Below are 16,832 nucleotides of genomic sequence, written 5' to 3'. Positions count from 1 at the left end.
TGGGTCTCTGTCTCTGTCTCCTTTACTCGCCTGATGAAGGTTAATATTCAGGAGGATGCCTATATGTTTTTCTTTGGGTTCTCCTTATTTAGCTTTTCTAGGATCACTAATTATAGGCTCAATGTCCTTTATTTATGGATAGAAACCAAATATGAGTGAGTACATCCCATGTTCTTCTTTTTGGGTCTGGCTTACCTCACTCAGGATAGTGTTTTCTATTTCCATCCATTTGCATGCAAAATTCAAGAAGTCAGGGCACTGATAATCTTATGGAAACAAACCTAAAGAAAATTTAGGATGATGGTCAAGTCCTGACTGGAGTATTCTGTGAGGCTGGATCATCTCAGCCAGCAGTCTTGAAGCTGTTTTGGATGCAGAACTCAGAGGAAACTGCAAGTTTAGGAAGTTTCTCTAAAATATTGGATCACCTGGGTCATCTGTTCCCACTGGAGGTTTTTCAGGGGTTTTCCTTGATCACACCCTATTTTTCTTAACCCAGAAGGAATCCACAATCTCTCGTTTCCTATGGAAACAAAAGTAAAATCTCTTCTCCAGAGTAACATATCTTTTGACTTCAATTTTGAAGTCAAGGCATTTTCAAATTATACAGGTTGGATTATTCCAGCAGCATTCATAATCAAATGTCTTTTAGCAGCTGTTGCTCCTTTCTCAGCAAACAATTCAAAGACAACACAATAATATACAGTTTTGCCGCCGGCTGCTCTTAAACACCATTTAAGTGTTTGGTGGCAGAACCTCTTAAAAGAGCTGCTTGGTTTTTGCCACTAATGCTGAGTCCGGAAGCCTCTCTTAAAGGAGCCACCAGCAAATAGAGCCTACAGGAGTAAAGATGGTCACCGGCACACAGAGCCTACAGGAGTAAAGATGGTCACCAGCACACAGAGCCTACAGGAGTAAAGATGGTCACCAAGAAGCTGTGCTTGACTCTGTTCTTGTTTGTCTAGAATCTTTTTTTTTTTTTCTAGAAAAAAAAATAGCTTTTTCAGGCTTTATGTAGAAATTCTTGTCAAATATTTGGGCACCATTTTGTAGCCGGAGGTGTCTGTCCCACCCCGTCTGGCAGCTGTTCAGGCCCAGAGAAACACTCTTCTCCAGTTGCTTCCAGTCAGGTTCTTAAGTTCTTGTTACAGCACATGGAACTAACTTGTGTGGGTACTGAGCCCTGGCACCCTGTAGTTGCGCTAATGCCCTGGTCTCTCCCAGACCGCATGGGCGATTGTGCTCAGATCGTAAATACATCTCCAGCTCTACATCAAAGACGTATTGCTCAGTTGTCGTTTATTTACTAAGACCTTTACCAGGATACACGATACATTTCATCAAGCACCTTTTAAAAACAGTTTATTTTTTGAGTGGCAAGGAGCATGGGAATGCCTGGTCAGAGGACAACTTTTGGGAGTTGAGCTTCTCCCTCGAGTGTGTGGGTCCCAGGGGTGGAACGCGGGCCATCACCTTGGGCAACAAGTGATGCCATCTTGCAGGCCTCACCAAATACTATTTGACACTTATCAAAATCCTGTTTCTTTTCTCCTCTCTGTTGCCCTGATGTCACATAACAACCGTTGGCCTCTACCTTCTGTCCTAGCTGGCTTCTTGCTTTGGATCACTTTTACTTCCTAAGTGCTATGTAACATGCACTATTGTTTACATTGACAAATAGAGGTCAAGTTTGCATTCCTGTAGCAGAAACTTACCATAATATAGATTCCGCAGAGAGTAAACATCCTATTCTTCTCTCATCAGGCAGGATGCACAGCTGAAGTAGGCTTGTGAGGTCTCCTTCCCTTAAACAGCTCTGATCACTAGTGAGAATTATGGCCAGTTTGCTAGCAGCAGACACTTGGGTGAAAGGCATAAATCTAAACCAGTGTTGTCTTCATGTCTCACCCTAGTAACTCACTAAAGAAGTTGCGTTGATTTTTTTTTTTTTTCTTTTCTAGCCTGGGCTTTGAGGATTATCTATTGGTTTCAAAGCAAATATACTGAAACTTGTTCTCTGAATGTATTGGTCAATTTTCCATTGCTATAGTGAAATAACAGGCTAGGATACTTTATAAAGGAAAAAGGTTGACATAGCCTGCAGGTTTGGAGGCTCAAAAGAGGTAAGGGCCTCCTTGCTGACATAGTCTCAGCGGGACACAGGGCAAGAACCGGGGAGCAAGCATGTATCTACCCTCTCCCCAGTGACCTGTAATCTAATGGCCACCTAAAGGCCTGGCCTCTCAACACTCTTAGGTTAGTGTCTATCCTCTTGGACCTCAAGTCCAGGCTGCAGTTTGAACAGATGATCCCTCAGCATGGAGGCTTTTTTCTGAACTCCTAACCTTCTGACAGTACAGACAGTGAGTCAGGTGAGAGTCTTGGTGAAGTCTTGACAGTGGCGGTGTAGTCATGGGACCTCACAGGAAAGCGCAATGGCTGCGTGCGCTCTCTGACCCTCCCTAGCTCTGCATGGCACCGGGGTGTCACATCATCCGGGTCCTGGGAGAAAAGCCCCTGCTCTGCTGTGTATGGAGACAGTACAGAGGCCAGCACTGAACCTCACTTCCTCTGTCCTCAAGAGGTCTGTGGAAGGTGGAGTTTCCTGTACATTACCTAACTTGAAATGTTCTACTTGACATCGGAACCACTTCTTAAAATATTGCAATTCCAAGGCTAGGCGGTGGTGGCGCATGCCTTTCATCCCAGCACTGGGGAGGCAGAGGCAGGCCGATCTGTGAGTTTGAGGCCAGCCTGGTCTATAAGAGCTAGTTCCAGGACAGGCTCCAAATCTACACAGAGAAACCCTGTCTCAAAGGAAAAAATAATGTATGTGTGTATGTGTGTATATGTATATACACATAAATATATATGTATTTTAATTCCTTGGATGACTGACAGCAGAGACTGTCTTGGCAGTTTGCTAACTAAAATGTTTTCCTTGGAGTTGAGATGGCTCAGCCGACAGGAGAACTTACTGCTCCTGCAGAGGGTAGAGTTCTGTTCCCAGAACCCACACCAGGCCACTCGCTCACAACAGTCTGTGACTACAGCTCCAGATCTGACACTCTGTTTGGGCCTCTGTGTGCACGCGCACACGCACACACACACACACACACAAGTATGTATGCATGCAGATGTATGCATACAAATAAACTTTTTTAAAAACCTTTTTGTCCCTAGTAAGATCTTCAACTGTGACCATGAAGATACATGTCAAGATTTTGTCCTAGCACACCTTTTGGTTGGCCCAGTGGCACTGAGGACAGAAGATGAAAACGTGTCATCTTTCTGGTCTCCCGGGTGTATGCTGCTTTTGGCTTGGGTTCGCACACACTAAGGTGTGTTTCTGGCTCCAGACAGTTAACCTTGGATTCCTCCGGAGGATTTCGTAGGTGGGAAAGGCAGCCACAGATATCAGAGGCTTTTCCTCCAAGGAAGCCCTAACTGTCTAAACTGGTTCCTGCATGTGCTCCACCCAGACACAACTGCTGGAGGGTGTGTACCTGTTACTTTGTTTACTTGATGTAACAAAGCTCTGGGTTTTGGTGCCCTTGACTCTTAAGGGTAAAGGAACGCGCAGATATCTTCCTACAGCACCTGGAGTAGGATGAGTCCTAAACAACCAAGTGAGAAACCCGGTGGCTCACACACCATGTCCTTTCCTCGCGGAAGGCCACTGCTAATAACCTGATAATCTGGGAATTATTCACCTCAAGACTCAAAGGCTAAAGGCAGTAATATGCACACACAAAAGAAAAATACAAATTAATTAGGTATGTAGCTTAAGAAAAATCTTCAAGCTCAGTTATAACCAGAGAAATGCATGTCAGAAGATCTGTTTACCTCGTATGCGATGAAAATGAATAAACACGGCAGCGCCGGGATGTACGGGAATGGGCACACAGGCAAGTCTGCACTGAGCCATTTCTAGTAGAGATGCTTTCAGAGTTTATAAAGCGCTGTCTGTGGTTTGTGAGGGGGAAAGGCTGCAGTAACCTGAATATCTGTCAGTAGGAGGCCAGTTAAATAAAGGGATATGCTTCAGCTTTTAGAAGTAATGAGCTATACTTCTATTTTTATACACCCATTGAATAGAAAATTAGGTTACAGCGCTGTAGCTTAAAATATGCACGAAATACAATCTATGTGTTGTGTACTATATAGAAGAGCTCTGCGACGTCTCCTAACAGACCCAGATACATAGGGCTGTCCATGTGAGTGATGGTGGTTAACTCGCACTCAGAGAGTAGAGAGGATGGAAATATGGAGAGAAGCGGGGGGCGGGGGGGGGGCAGGCTGCACACTCCCGAGAGGCCAAGACTTTGGCTGTTTTGATAAGTTTTATTTAAACAGAATAAATTGATCCGGGGAAAGCAACAAGTTGCTTACAGGAACTTTTAGAATTTTGCTGAGGTCAGAAATGTTTTCACACTAACATGACGTTTACATATTTACATATAGTGAAAAGGCCGTTCTTTTCCGTGCTGTTGGGAACGTCATGTATGTAGACTCATCTAGACAGAGTTCTAGCCCAGATTAGGAAACTGTTACCGATGGTTTTATGTTACTACTGTTCTTGAGCTTACCGTCAAGTAACTCTGATGAACTGCCACATCTAGGTTTGGGGGGATTATACTCTGATGACCTGCCACATCTAGGTTTGGGGGTGGGGGATTTGTTTATTTGTTTGTGATTTGTCCCGCGTGTCAGTTTGCCTGAGGCTGTAACTCGGGGGATGTAAGGCGTTTCCCTGTGTGACTTATGTAGTGGTCAGGTGTCCTGAGGATAAAGGGCACTAGAGATTATTAATGAGGTGCACAAGCTTTGAGCTTCTGCCTGTGCCCTACTCCCCGGATGTTCACGCTCACTACCTCATTTAATGACAGTCAGCTTCCTTTCCTGTCCCTCCTGCATAAGCGTTCATGTATATAGGATGTTCACTGAGGTCAGTGCTCAGTCTTCTCAGTCCCTCCACCTTATTTTTTTGAGGCAGGTTCTCACTGAACTCAGAGTTTACAATTTCAGTTAGGCTGTCTGGCCACCGAGACCCTGGGAGCATCCAGCCTCCACTCGGCAGGGCAGGGATTGCAGGCAGAACTGTGGGGCCTGGCTCTGACATAGTGCTGGGATCCAGTGTAGCTCCTCGGGTTTGCACGGCATGCACGCCACTCACAGAGCCATCGCCAGCCCTGCCTGCTCTTCCCTTTCCATTCAGAAACATTTTGTTGAGCCAGAGCTGTCGTATATTGTTTTCAGATATTTCTACTTAAGGAATTAGATGCTGTGAAACTTACTATTTTGTGCACTAAACTAAAAATTTAAAAATATCAGATGTAAAATCTGTATTGAAAGCAAGATAAAACACCAGCCTACCACTCAGTCAGTAGAGTGACTATTGAGTTTGCTACTGTCAGTTGCCTGAGGGAAATGCATTCCAGCATGAAGAAAGGCTTCTAAAAAGGTATAGGAACAAGTTCCTGGATTCTCTGTACTTGCTCCAACAAGCAAGAGAGCATTTACTGGGAGTGTTTACCCCACAGCAGACAATACTCAGTGATGGCATTTGATTTTCCACAGAGCAAGAGCCGCATGTTTCGTGTGCAGTTCAGTGGAGAGTCGCAGGAAGAGGCGCTGGAGCGCTGCTGCAGCTGTGTGCAGACCTTGGCCCAGTATGTCACCGTTCAGACACCTGACAGCATGGTCCAGCAGCTTCAGCAGAGCCCAGGCCCACTGGGGGCAGGTGAAAGCCAAGGGAAGGACCCACTGCAGCAGGGGGTGAGTGCTAACTTGATGAAGTAATGCACGGTGTCAGGACCCCCAGGTCACTCAGTCACCTCTAACACCAGCTCCAGTTATCCAGTATGCTCTCCTAGTCTCCTTATTCATATAGGCTGGAGTGTTGCATACACACACACAAATAACTGTTTAAAAATATCTAATGTTGCGTGATCTTTTAAATTCAAGGTTCATACTTTCAAATTAGCTGCTTAAACATGGAGACATGACAGGGAGCCCTAGCTGTATTCCAGCGTGATCACAGAACAGGGGTTCTCAAAGCCTTCCCTGGGGCCCTCAAGGTCAAAACCATTTTCATCACAGTAGAACATTATCTACCACTTTTACTGTCTGTTTTGGTCGGACCAAATGGCTTGAGTCAGGCTCCTGACACCACTGTCAGCTTCTACCCCCTTCCTTCACAAAGCATGCTGGGTAAGAAGGGCCCACACTGGGCAAGTGCTGGTTGTTTCTGAAAGGTACCTCAACGAGACACTTGCTACTGGCAGCCAGACTACCTCTGCCTTTACATCCCATGCCCTCAAGAGCCATGGGCACCCCACAGCAGGGCAGCTCCCAGGGAGCGTTTCAAAAGGAAGCTAGACCTTTCACCCCTGATAACAATGGACACTACTTCTGCCAGTAACAGAAGGTCATGGTTTTGGTTTTAGGACCTGCCCTTCTTCCTGTGATCCACAGGGTTGTGCCAGTGTGCTGGGGCCTAAAACCTAAGTTAAAGTTAGAATCTTGGAAAACCTGTGTCTACCACACAGGTGTCAGGCCTTCCTAACCCAAAAGACGTTTGTGAGCCTAAGTGAATGTGATTTATCCTTTATGAACACGTGACAGAATGTTAACACGTGGAAGTTAGGTGTTGCTGACTGAACCGGTATCTCCAGGCTGACCAGAGCACAGTGCCTGAAGATTCTAAATAGCTGGGAGTGAGCCGAGAGTGCTGTGGTCAGGCACTTGACGGTCACTGCTGTGGTCCGGCCACTTATGGCTGTACCACGTGGGAACACGTGCAGACTGTGGCTGTGAGCTGAGCAGCAGGTGAAGGCGCCAGTGTGCCGACTTTAAAGGCTGGTCCCAGACTGTCAAGGTAACATCCTGAAAGTGCTGAGTCTATTTTCAGGGACTCATCTCATCTATAATTTGGTGTTCTGGATAGTTGAAACATCCTGATGTTATGCAAAGGTCATAAGCTCTGGTTGGTATCTGAACAGATCTGGGTTAGAGTTCTAGCCAGGTTTTGTGGTAGCTGTGTGATCTCATGCAAGCCATGAACGTCCTCTGTGCCGTGGGGAACGAGAAATGCTGGCAGCACTGAACAGTTCTTACCCACGCTGTCCATCACAACACTGCTGCCAGCACAGCTCCCTTCTCAGCTCTGCTCTTCCTGCCAGTGAGCAAAGGTCAGAGCCACCAGAACCCAGAAGGAACAGCAGACACTAAAGCGGCAAAGATGGCAAGGCAAAGCCACTGAGCACGAGCACAGCCTAGAGCAATCCTTAGACCAAACATTTCTCAAGTTGACCTGCAACTTCTGGCATGCAAATCTACATAAGTGCTTAGTCTACCTTAAAAGTTGAGGCATGGCCAAGTTCAGATCACCGCTGCATTCGGGTGGATCATATCATCTACCAATTCCGTGTCTTTTTAGTCTAAAGTAGTTGTTCCCTTCTTTGCAGATAGGGACAATTCTATTCTTTTCTATTTAAAGTTCTTGACTCATTTCTTGGCTTATGTTTTAGTTTTTACTTTTCCTCAGCCTTGTAATTTTGTTAATTGTGGCCTCACCAGGTGTTTCTCAACCCAAAGGCTCTTGAGGCAACCCACCCCACCATAGGAGAGAGTTGGGCTGGAAGCGGGGGCAGGCAGGAGGAGGGTGGTAAGAAGTTCATATGACCTTGTCTCTTAGTGAGCATAGAGAGGATGAAGTCTGTTACTATGTGCACCACGCCTCTCCTCTGCTGGTGAGGTGGCCACCTGACTCAAGAGTCCACCAGACTCGGGAGTCTGGCCACCCTCAGCAGCTGTTCAGTGTCAGAGGATGGTATTTTGGCTGACCGCTTTCTCACTGGGGCAGCACCGTGTGAGCTGAAATGATTGGTGTCCCAGGAACGCACTGACAGCAGAGAGGGAGGGTTACTGAGCACAAGAAACTGTAGAAAGGACATGTGAACCAAGCTCATCTAAGGGCTGCTGCCTCTATAGTCCCGGTCCATTCCCAGCCCACATCCCACACCGCCCTGGCCTTTTCTCATTTTGATTTTGGTATCTACTAGTTCTCATTGTGTGTCCAGTCCTACTTGTGGAAGGGCAGGGTCCTTCCAAGTCTGATCTTTTGTAACGGACTGGCAAGTCAGCATCCACACAGGACAGAAGGCAGGCTGAGCAACCTCTGCTTCTATCAGACATGTTTCTGACGGACAAGAAGCACCCTCAGAGAACTTCTTTTCTTTCTCTATTACATCCTCAGTTCCCACCCACCGCAGGAACACTCTTGTCCTCAAGATCAGCAATGTGGCTACAGGTTTCCAGAGCATGGCCAGGCCCGTGGATGTGCTAAACACCCGGCTTAGCACACTTCTGTTTAGCTCTTACCAGGCTGGAGTTCTAGAGGATGGGACCTCTGTCCTGTTCATCTAATACCCATCCTGTGCCACTCAGTGCCTGGGATAAAGTAGAAACAAACAGTTGCTAGAACTATCTAAGGGATTTTATTTAATGAAAAAAGTCGAAACTGCACAGTGTTCAAAAGATTCTTAAAATGTACTTTTATTAAATAAAATGTTGTCTCAGCGTAGACAAGGTTTCCCTGTTTTGCATTTCTGTGATTCTTGTGAACCTGAAGGGTTCCATACACACACTGTACATAGGGACAGGGCAGCACACAGTACTCCTGCTTCCTTGGGTGACAGTCCTTAGTTATTCATGGGTCTTCTGGACAGAAGTACACCATGGTGGCTAACGAGGCCCTAGCTGCCCCTCAGCCCGAGACCACTAGGTAGATAGTGTTAGGTTTCTGTGCTGTGGTGGAACAAGTAAGGCCTCACCAGGACTGTCTTCCCCGGTGTGAGTAACAGCTATGTCTCTTTATATGTTTGTCTGTCCCCAAACCCTTGGAGCTGAGGACTCAAGAGTGCACCACCAGTAAGTGAATCTCTCATCCCTCCTCTAACTGCATGTTTCTCTGCAGCCCTATCTGAATCTCGAGCAGCAGGTGTGTGTGGCAGCTGGCACTGGCGCTCTGGAGGGAAGGACTTCAGTGATGCATCTAGCTCAGGTATTTCTGTGCTGGGTTTTGTCCCTAAAAATGGTAATCCACAAGAGTTTGTATCTGTCAATTCTTTCTCTTGCTATAGAAAAGAAACCTAAAGTGTTATTGAATAGAAGGTAAGGGGACACAGGATGGCACGTGTAGACTGCCTCTCAGCCTGCCTGCCTGCCTACCTGCAGAAGTGAAGGAGACTGGTTTACTGTGCTATAAAGATCTTAAATCACCACCTCCCCAAAAGGATAAATCAATCTTCATTTGGAATTAAGATTGTGAATGATTGTAAAACAAATACCAAACCAAATCTGGACTATATAATTCCTACAGAGCCAACTTTCAGTGCTGCAGTCTCAACTGAGGAGTGTTAGAAAGTAACAGGAAGGCATTAAAAAAAAAAATCCCTATTGCTGTTTTTCTGAACATGGGCTCTCATAAAGATGGCCCTGGAACCATTTCCAGAAAATTTAACATGAATACCTCAGTACCAAGGACATAGGAGGATAAAACCTGGTATATGAGCTGCCCATGCCTGCAGATCCACATCTCCTACCGATTCTTTAAATCCATGGACCATGCCACAGCTCATAAACAAGTTTTACTGGCTACGCAATGAGCTTGGTAAGACTGCCTGAGCCCAGGGAGCCTACTCAGCCCTTTAAAAACTACTGCAGGGCCCTTCAGAATCTCTGGCCTGCTGACTTTCTCAGTCACGTCACCGCTTAGATCTTGCAGACAGCTCCCGGCCATGTGTACTGCATTCACATTTGTAGCTGTTGGCTGTCCCCTGAGGATTTTGTTTCACTATATCCTGGCTATACCAGGCAAGGGCTGTGCGAGCTCATGCTTTCCACAGACCTAGCATATTCGTCAATAAGCAAGGATGAGGAGTCTTTTCATTTAAAAAACATCTATTAAACTGTGTAAATAGTGGTACATAAAATAGAGGCTTGTGTATGTGGTCGGGGAAGGACAGTTACAGATAAAGAACTCGAGAGAAGGCAGCAGGAAAGCAAATGCTTATCATGTATGAGAGCCTGGGTTCAGTCCTCAACCTGTACCCACAGGAGAAATAAGACAAGATTCTTGTCCTTAATGACCCAGAAACTGTAAAAGAGTAAAAAAACTCTGCCCAATAGTAGGCAGACTTTTGTTTTCTTTGTTCTGTGGAGTGCAGTGACCGATCAGGGTAAGGTGCTACACTTTTAAAAGAAAGGAACGCGGCTGTCAGTGGTGTCAGTAGTGACCCAGCAGCTGACTTACACAACACTGGCAAGACCAGGAACAGCACAAGTTTGCTCTGACCTTTTGGGCAGGTCATCCTGTGAATACAAAGCTGGACAAACTTCTCAGAAGCCAGTTAATATAAACCAAGTTTAGTATTCTACTTTCTGAGAACTGCATTTCAGCTATACAAATGGATACAGAATGTTTATCATAATACTATTTACAATTAAGAATGGCGTCAACATAAATGCTCACCATCCTAAGTGGTTAACGTGACCTATTACTACACATATAAGAACTCTGATCAGGGCCAGCAAGTGGCTCAGTGGCTAAAGGTGTTTTGTCTCTAAGCCTGGTGACCTCATTTTGATTCCTGGGACCCATGAGGTATAAGAAAAGACCTGAACCCAGCAAACTGTCTTCTGACCTCCATGTGTATGTCATGGCAATCTCCCTAACAACAAGTAAATGGAATTAATAGCAAGCCCTGTGATTGGCATGAAGAAATATTCACAACACATTGATTTTTTTCCTTAAAGCTATGAAATATCATTATTCCATTTTCTAAAATACTAAATTTGAAAGTATATACACTGCTGCATGTTAACAGTGGCTCTCAATTTAGAACAGGATGGCATATTTTGGTTTTCTCTTTAATTTCTTTAGGCAGACTCTGCAAACCTAATTTAAGTTTAGAAAGGTAATTTTCTATTATTGATACATGTTGTTTAGAGAAATAATCTTGCACACAGGCACTATACCATGCAATATTCCCACAGAAAGGGAGCTAGCTTTCTGACAGGAATTGTCTACCTGACAGCATTAGTGTGAGCAATCTGCCAGACACAGGAGCCAAAGAACCGAAAGAGGATCGCAACAGAGCTAGGACTCACTGACTCCATTTTGATCAAGAGAGAACACATCTTTCAAATTGTCAAGCAGAGTCAGACTTCAGTTTGAACTCTAATATTTAAATGCTGGTAATTTATGAATTGGTTTTCAGGGTTGGTGATGCTCTGGGTTCTATCCATATGCCTGTAACCCCAGTACTCAAGAGGCAGAAGCAGGAGGACCAGGAGTTCGAGATCACCCTTGGCAACATAAGGGGTTTGAGACCACTCTGTGCTACTTGAGACCTCTTAAACAAAAAGCCTTACTATCAATTCCAGTGCCAGGACTGCAAGTATACCACACTATTTCTTCACATGGATTTTGGCACCTTACCAACTGAGCTCATCTCCCCAACTCCTTAATTGGTTTTTAAATGCTGCATGTTACCCAAAGCCATATGAATGTCCAATAAGCACATGAATTGATGCTCAGTATTACTTCTGATCAGGGAAAAGCAAATTAAAACCATAATGAGACAGCCCTGCATGTTTGTTAGAAAGGCTAAAATTACAAACTCACAGGGCCAGCAAGATGGCTTAGTGAGTTGCCAGGCAAGCCTGATAATCCAAATTCAGTCCAGGGAATTCTCAAATCCCAGCGCTCCTAGGGCAAGATGGGAAGCAGAGATAAAATAACAAACACAAAATTATAAATGTAAAACCTAAGTGTAGAAAAGTACTTTTGTAAAGCCAGTAACATTTTAGTTTTTTATGTATTTTGCCTTGTTTCCCTGTGTTATGTTATCTGGGATGGTGTTCCCGCCTGCAGTCAACCCCACCCTCTTTTGGCACCCCTGCAGACTATTCTGGCATCGGAGAAGCTGCCCCAAGTCTATGAACAGTCTTCATGGGGAGCAGAAGAGTTGGGTCCCTTTCTACGCTTATGCCTCATGGATCAAAACTTTCCAGCATTTGTGGAAGAGGTGGAAAAGGAACTTAGAAAGATCACACAGAGTTGAGAAACTAAAGCCCTGCACATATATACAATTAAGGAACTGAAGGTATTTGAAGAATAAAGAGTATTAATCCAAGCACCTTTTATCAATGTTTTATTGTTAAAAACAGGTGAGTCCACTTTTTTTTTGTACACCATTGCACTTCAATAATTATACAGAACACAAGTACATGCATCTACAGTTAGTACCGCATGAGAACCCAGTCAGGTTATAAAATCTATCATCAATCATTAAACCAATGTGAAAAATACAGTGTCAAACCAAAAGTATAACTAGAGTTGCATAGAATATCACCATGCTATTAACATTTCAGGGTCATTGAAAACAAAAGGGAAATTATAAAAGTTGCCTTGATCGAATGTACAAGAATAAGGTTCAACACATCAGTGCAAAAGATTTCAGAATTTACATGATTTGACAAAAGAAAAACAGTCACTTAGAAAGCAATCATACATATATACTGCAATTCATTATAGCCGTTCAATGGACTGTTCCAGGTTCTTAAAAGTTATAGGGTAAGCCCTTAGAGTTACAGACTTAAGTTTACACCCTCATCTTTATTACCAGAACTGCAGCTTCCTCATCTGACAGACAATAAGGAATGAGTATCAGCAGCTTAAAAATGAAACAAGCGTTTACTTTATTTTGGATTTTTCCCACCCCAAAAATATAAATATATATATTTATATACTGTATATATCTGTAGGTTTTGCTGTACTTTACAAAATGATCACTAGATGGCAGCAGTGCATTTAAGAGCTTTGCCAATTTAACAGCTGCATAAGTAAAAAATGGCGCATGCATGATCCTCAAAGGACCTTTCCACTTCTATTTAAATATTTTAACAAAGGGAGGGAAAGCAACATTCACAGCACATCAAGCCCAAAATAGTTTACACCTTCTACACTGAAGCATTTTTTAAAATGTACCTGGCTAGGTCACCCTTATAGGAGAGGCTAAATAAGGCATGCTTTTAGACGGTCATTGTGGTGTTGCTCACTTGAAAGGGAGAGACCAAAGAGGTCCAAGCAGAAAATTTAGCAGGTCATGTTGCCACCGTTTTCAGAAACTTAAAGAGCTGTAGAGAGAGAAACATTTGAACATTAAGAGAACATGCACTGTCACTCACAGCTATGTCAAATAAAGCTCTCGGTTCAAACAGCATGCTCAGGGATGTGGTATGAAATTCTGATCTCCATGTGTGTAAGCATGCTGCATTATGGCCACCATTTCTGTCTTAGCTTCAGCAGATCACATGTGGTACTAACTGAGCTTTGGGGATAATCTACCTACGAATGTAACTATTTCTTTTTAAAAATATGTAAGTAGACTGCAATGCAAGGTATTTGTTGTGAAATGAACCCAATATATAAATATGTGGGTCAACAGAGCTGAAATACATTTCTTTCTATACACTGCAGTGAACAGAAAGAACTTGTTCCATCAGTGTCAGCTATTCTGAAATTAACAATAAGGTCTTACCATATAACACCAACTATTGAAGAATTCGTAGCAAGCTGAGCAGAGGCACAGTTCATTTGAATAGAACTTTTAAATCTCTAAAGAAGTCCATACTTACATTATAAGTAGTGCTTAATTTGTGTTTCTCTGGCGCAAGTTTTTATCTTTGTGATTGTTGGTTGAGTTGGTTTTCCTTTGGAGGAAAAATTGCACTGTGTGAGTTCAACTAGTCATATTGTTTGAAAAATGCAACACATGGAAACTGAGACTCTTCACCTCCTGCCATCCCTGGTGTATCAGCAAACTCTACTTCTAATTTGTGCATAACAACATTCCTTACCTCCTACTTTCAGTGAATAATGGATCCTTCAGACTCCCAAGGCAGACAACACACAGGTAACTTTTCTCTTAGATTTCTAATCTATAGTTACTTAGAAAACTGAAACTGACTGACTCCTTTGAACACTTAATTTCTTAAATGAAAAAGAGATGACCAGCAACTAGCCATGTCAACTGCCCTTTGGGCTTCTTATAATCTCTAAACTCTAGGAAAGCCTGGTAGCCTTGGACTCATTCTATGCTACAGCTCCATCTCTCTTGTCAGCAATTATTAATGTAACTAGACTGTAGTTTATCTAATTCTATGGTCCAGTGTGAAGTTGACTTGGTTATACTGCTTACTTCTATATTACTGGTTTAAGCACGTTGAATACATAAACTTTTTCAACTCCTTTTGTATACTATTCACTTGTATGGCTGAAAACAAGACCTGGCCTAGGAGCCAAAGGTCACCAGTAAGAATTATGTCAGACCTAAAATGTGTACACTGAAACTTTCATTGTAAGCGAATTGCATTTTCTTACAATCTTTAGTATTCCTTTTGAGTAAATTGTAAACACAACACAATCAATCAAACTATAAAAGCATATCCAATAAAGTACTCACATTGGCCCAGCTGGTTCATCATCTATATGAAGTGTTCAGTTTTTAATAATCCATGAGATATAAGAGAAGAAAGGAGAAAACCATTAGAGTCTGCATAGAATGAACAGGACAGTAAACTGCAAGTGGCAAACATGGCTATTCATAGCATCTATTAAAGGCCATTCCATCTGGAGGTGCGAAACACTCATGAAGTTACTTCTAGGTTCAGTTTTAATGGCAGATATGTTCTTTCAATGGTTTTAGTTAACACTTTGAATGCTCGTCATGAAAAACTGCAACTGTAGCGGACAGATAGGCTGCAATATCATTGTACTCATCTTGTCCCCAAGTTCCAGTGGTTCACTCATAAATAGATGAGAAGACAAACCAACATTTCAGTTGTAAAATCCTGCTGTTTGTTTTCTTGTGGAGAATGTATGCAGTTCGTCAATGTAAATGGATGTGGATAATCTACACATTTAGTCACACATCCTCAGATGTTTCCAGGGGCACTGGTTTTTCTGCTGTTTTACAATCTTTATAAGGTCACTGATCTGAAGCATGAGACTGAGGAAGATGAAGCCATAATAGTTCAACCTAATCTTTGGCTACCCATTCTCAACTGGGCCAGCAAGAGACACAAGAGAAGCAGAGGATGTTCTGTGACATATAGGGAGAACTGAACAGTGACACCCTCTAAAAATCTACACAAAAAGATGGGTTCACTATTGTGCCCTGGCCAAAACAAGAAAAGTCATGAGATACTTTTTAATTTAAGTTTTTGTTATTTGCATTTAGAAGCCTTATTATTAACACTTCATAATTCTGACAACTTGGTCTCCTCATAGTAGATATGCATACATTGAGAAAATGTTATTTAAAAACCCAAGTAAACACCCTCTGTACAACAAACAGTTGGGTGCTTTCCCTGAAGGCACCTAGAAAAACTCAGCAGGATTCTACAAGGGGGCTTGGTGCACATGAAGCAGTTATGGAGATTACAATCTTGGTGTAGGCATCTGCAGGAGCACATGTCAGGAGTAATGTCTGTCAGAGACATTGCTCCACCTGTTCCTTTCAGGCAACGGAGAGGCAAAGCCACCGCCAGCACACAGTGACTGGAGCAAAACAGGTTCAAAATAAATAAATAAATAAATAAACTAACCACAAACCAATGACTCATCAGCAAAACAATAGGCTAGCAACATACCAGTGTCCACATGAGTCACAACTAACAGTACTATTAAAACAGGTACAGAGAACAAACTAGGACTCAGGACACCCAAGACATCTGTTTGCTGTGTATGCAGTGGAAAGATACAAGGACATACCAGGTACTAAGACACACAAGCCCAGTCTGAACCCTCCCCTCTCCACAGCCTACTGCTCAGCACCCAGGGAAGGCCAATCAGATAACATGCTAGAAGCTAAGCACCTTGGGAATTTAAAGGAAAGACAGGAACAAACAGATTAATGTTAGTGTGCACCCCAAAATACAAAATTCTAATACAAGACAGCCAAATCTACTCCCAATTTTAAGAAACAGGAGAGAGGGAAATCACAATAGCAAGGACAGTCTTTTCCTAGCAGGACACTAAACAACTCAAGCGCACTTCACAACACAGTCCTTTCTTTTGGCGCAGGAGTGTACCCTGGTGTCTAATTGTCACTTTCAAACCTAACAAGCTGGCCACATGCAAGGGTTTGCATGTGAGTATGTGAGCATCAGTGTCTCTGGTGTAGCTGCCAAGCCTGACAGTGGGAGCAGCTGTGAGTCACACTGTGTCTAAATCCTAGGGACCCCTTTCATTCCCAAATCCACTTGGACACCACAAAGAAGAGGACATGCTCCCACACACGCGGTCCTGTGCTGAGCCACTGCCTGCAGCATCACTCTCCCATACAGGCCAGACAAAAGAACAACTTGACCTCCACAGGAAGGTCAGGAGAGAACAGAGCTACAGAGAAAGGCACAAAATAAAGTAAATGAGGACTAAACAGCAAACTAAAAATCCAAATTAGTTGTGAAAGTGAATGAACTTGAAGAAAAGTGTTAACGTTATGAACTGTGCATTGTATAGACTGAAGCGGAGATTAAACAAACTCCAAAAGCATGCATATCGCTCACTTACCACCATGTTTTAAGGGTTTGATGCAATTGAAGGGGGAAAAAAAAGAAGTCACAGTAACCGACAAATATCAACATACCCCCAAACCCTCAGGTCAAAGCCACCTAAAACAAAGACTGTTCTCTCTACCTGGGGATTACTCAAGGCCACTGACTAGATGAGAGGAAAGGACTGAGGGAGATGAAACAAG

At 43.4% G+C, this 16,832-nt stretch overlaps 2 protein-coding genes across 3 annotated transcripts in view; one reads left to right on the top strand and one right to left on the bottom strand.

The window, feature by feature from the left end:
• Rec114 (REC114 meiotic recombination protein) overlaps positions 1–12,172 on the top strand; it is a 132,104-nt gene extending 119,932 nt beyond the window's left edge. The window contains exons 5-7 of the mRNA XM_026777227.1: positions 5,581–5,778; positions 8,981–9,067; positions 11,973–12,172. Of these exons, the coding sequence (XP_026633028.1) occupies positions 5,581–5,778; positions 8,981–9,067; positions 11,973–12,131 (444 nt within the window). The 3' untranslated portion in view covers positions 12,132–12,172. The remainder of the gene's footprint in view (positions 1–5,580; positions 5,779–8,980; positions 9,068–11,972) is intronic.
• A 43-nt stretch (positions 12,173–12,215) lies between these two features.
• Positions 12,216–16,832, bottom strand: part of Nptn (neuroplastin) — an 80,537-nt gene continuing 75,920 nt past the window's right edge. Inside the window, exons 7-9 of one of the 2 annotated variants that reach the window (XM_005369484.2) lie at positions 14,535–14,556; positions 13,708–13,782; positions 12,216–13,206 (exon numbers count right to left, since the gene is read on the bottom strand). In XM_005369484.2, the coding sequence (XP_005369541.1) occupies positions 13,722–13,782; positions 14,535–14,556 (83 nt within the window). In that variant the 3' untranslated portion in view covers positions 12,216–13,206; positions 13,708–13,721. The remainder of the gene's footprint in view (positions 13,207–13,707; positions 13,783–14,534; positions 14,557–16,832) is intronic. The other variant, XM_005369485.2, reaches the window with a different exon arrangement.

This window comes from Microtus ochrogaster, unplaced genomic scaffold (assembly GCF_000317375.1).
Source record: "Microtus ochrogaster isolate Prairie Vole_2 unplaced genomic scaffold, MicOch1.0 UNK49, whole genome shotgun sequence".
NCBI lineage: Eukaryota > Metazoa > Chordata > Mammalia > Rodentia > Cricetidae > Microtus > Microtus ochrogaster.
This window is presented reverse-complemented; position numbering and strand designations above follow the sequence as displayed.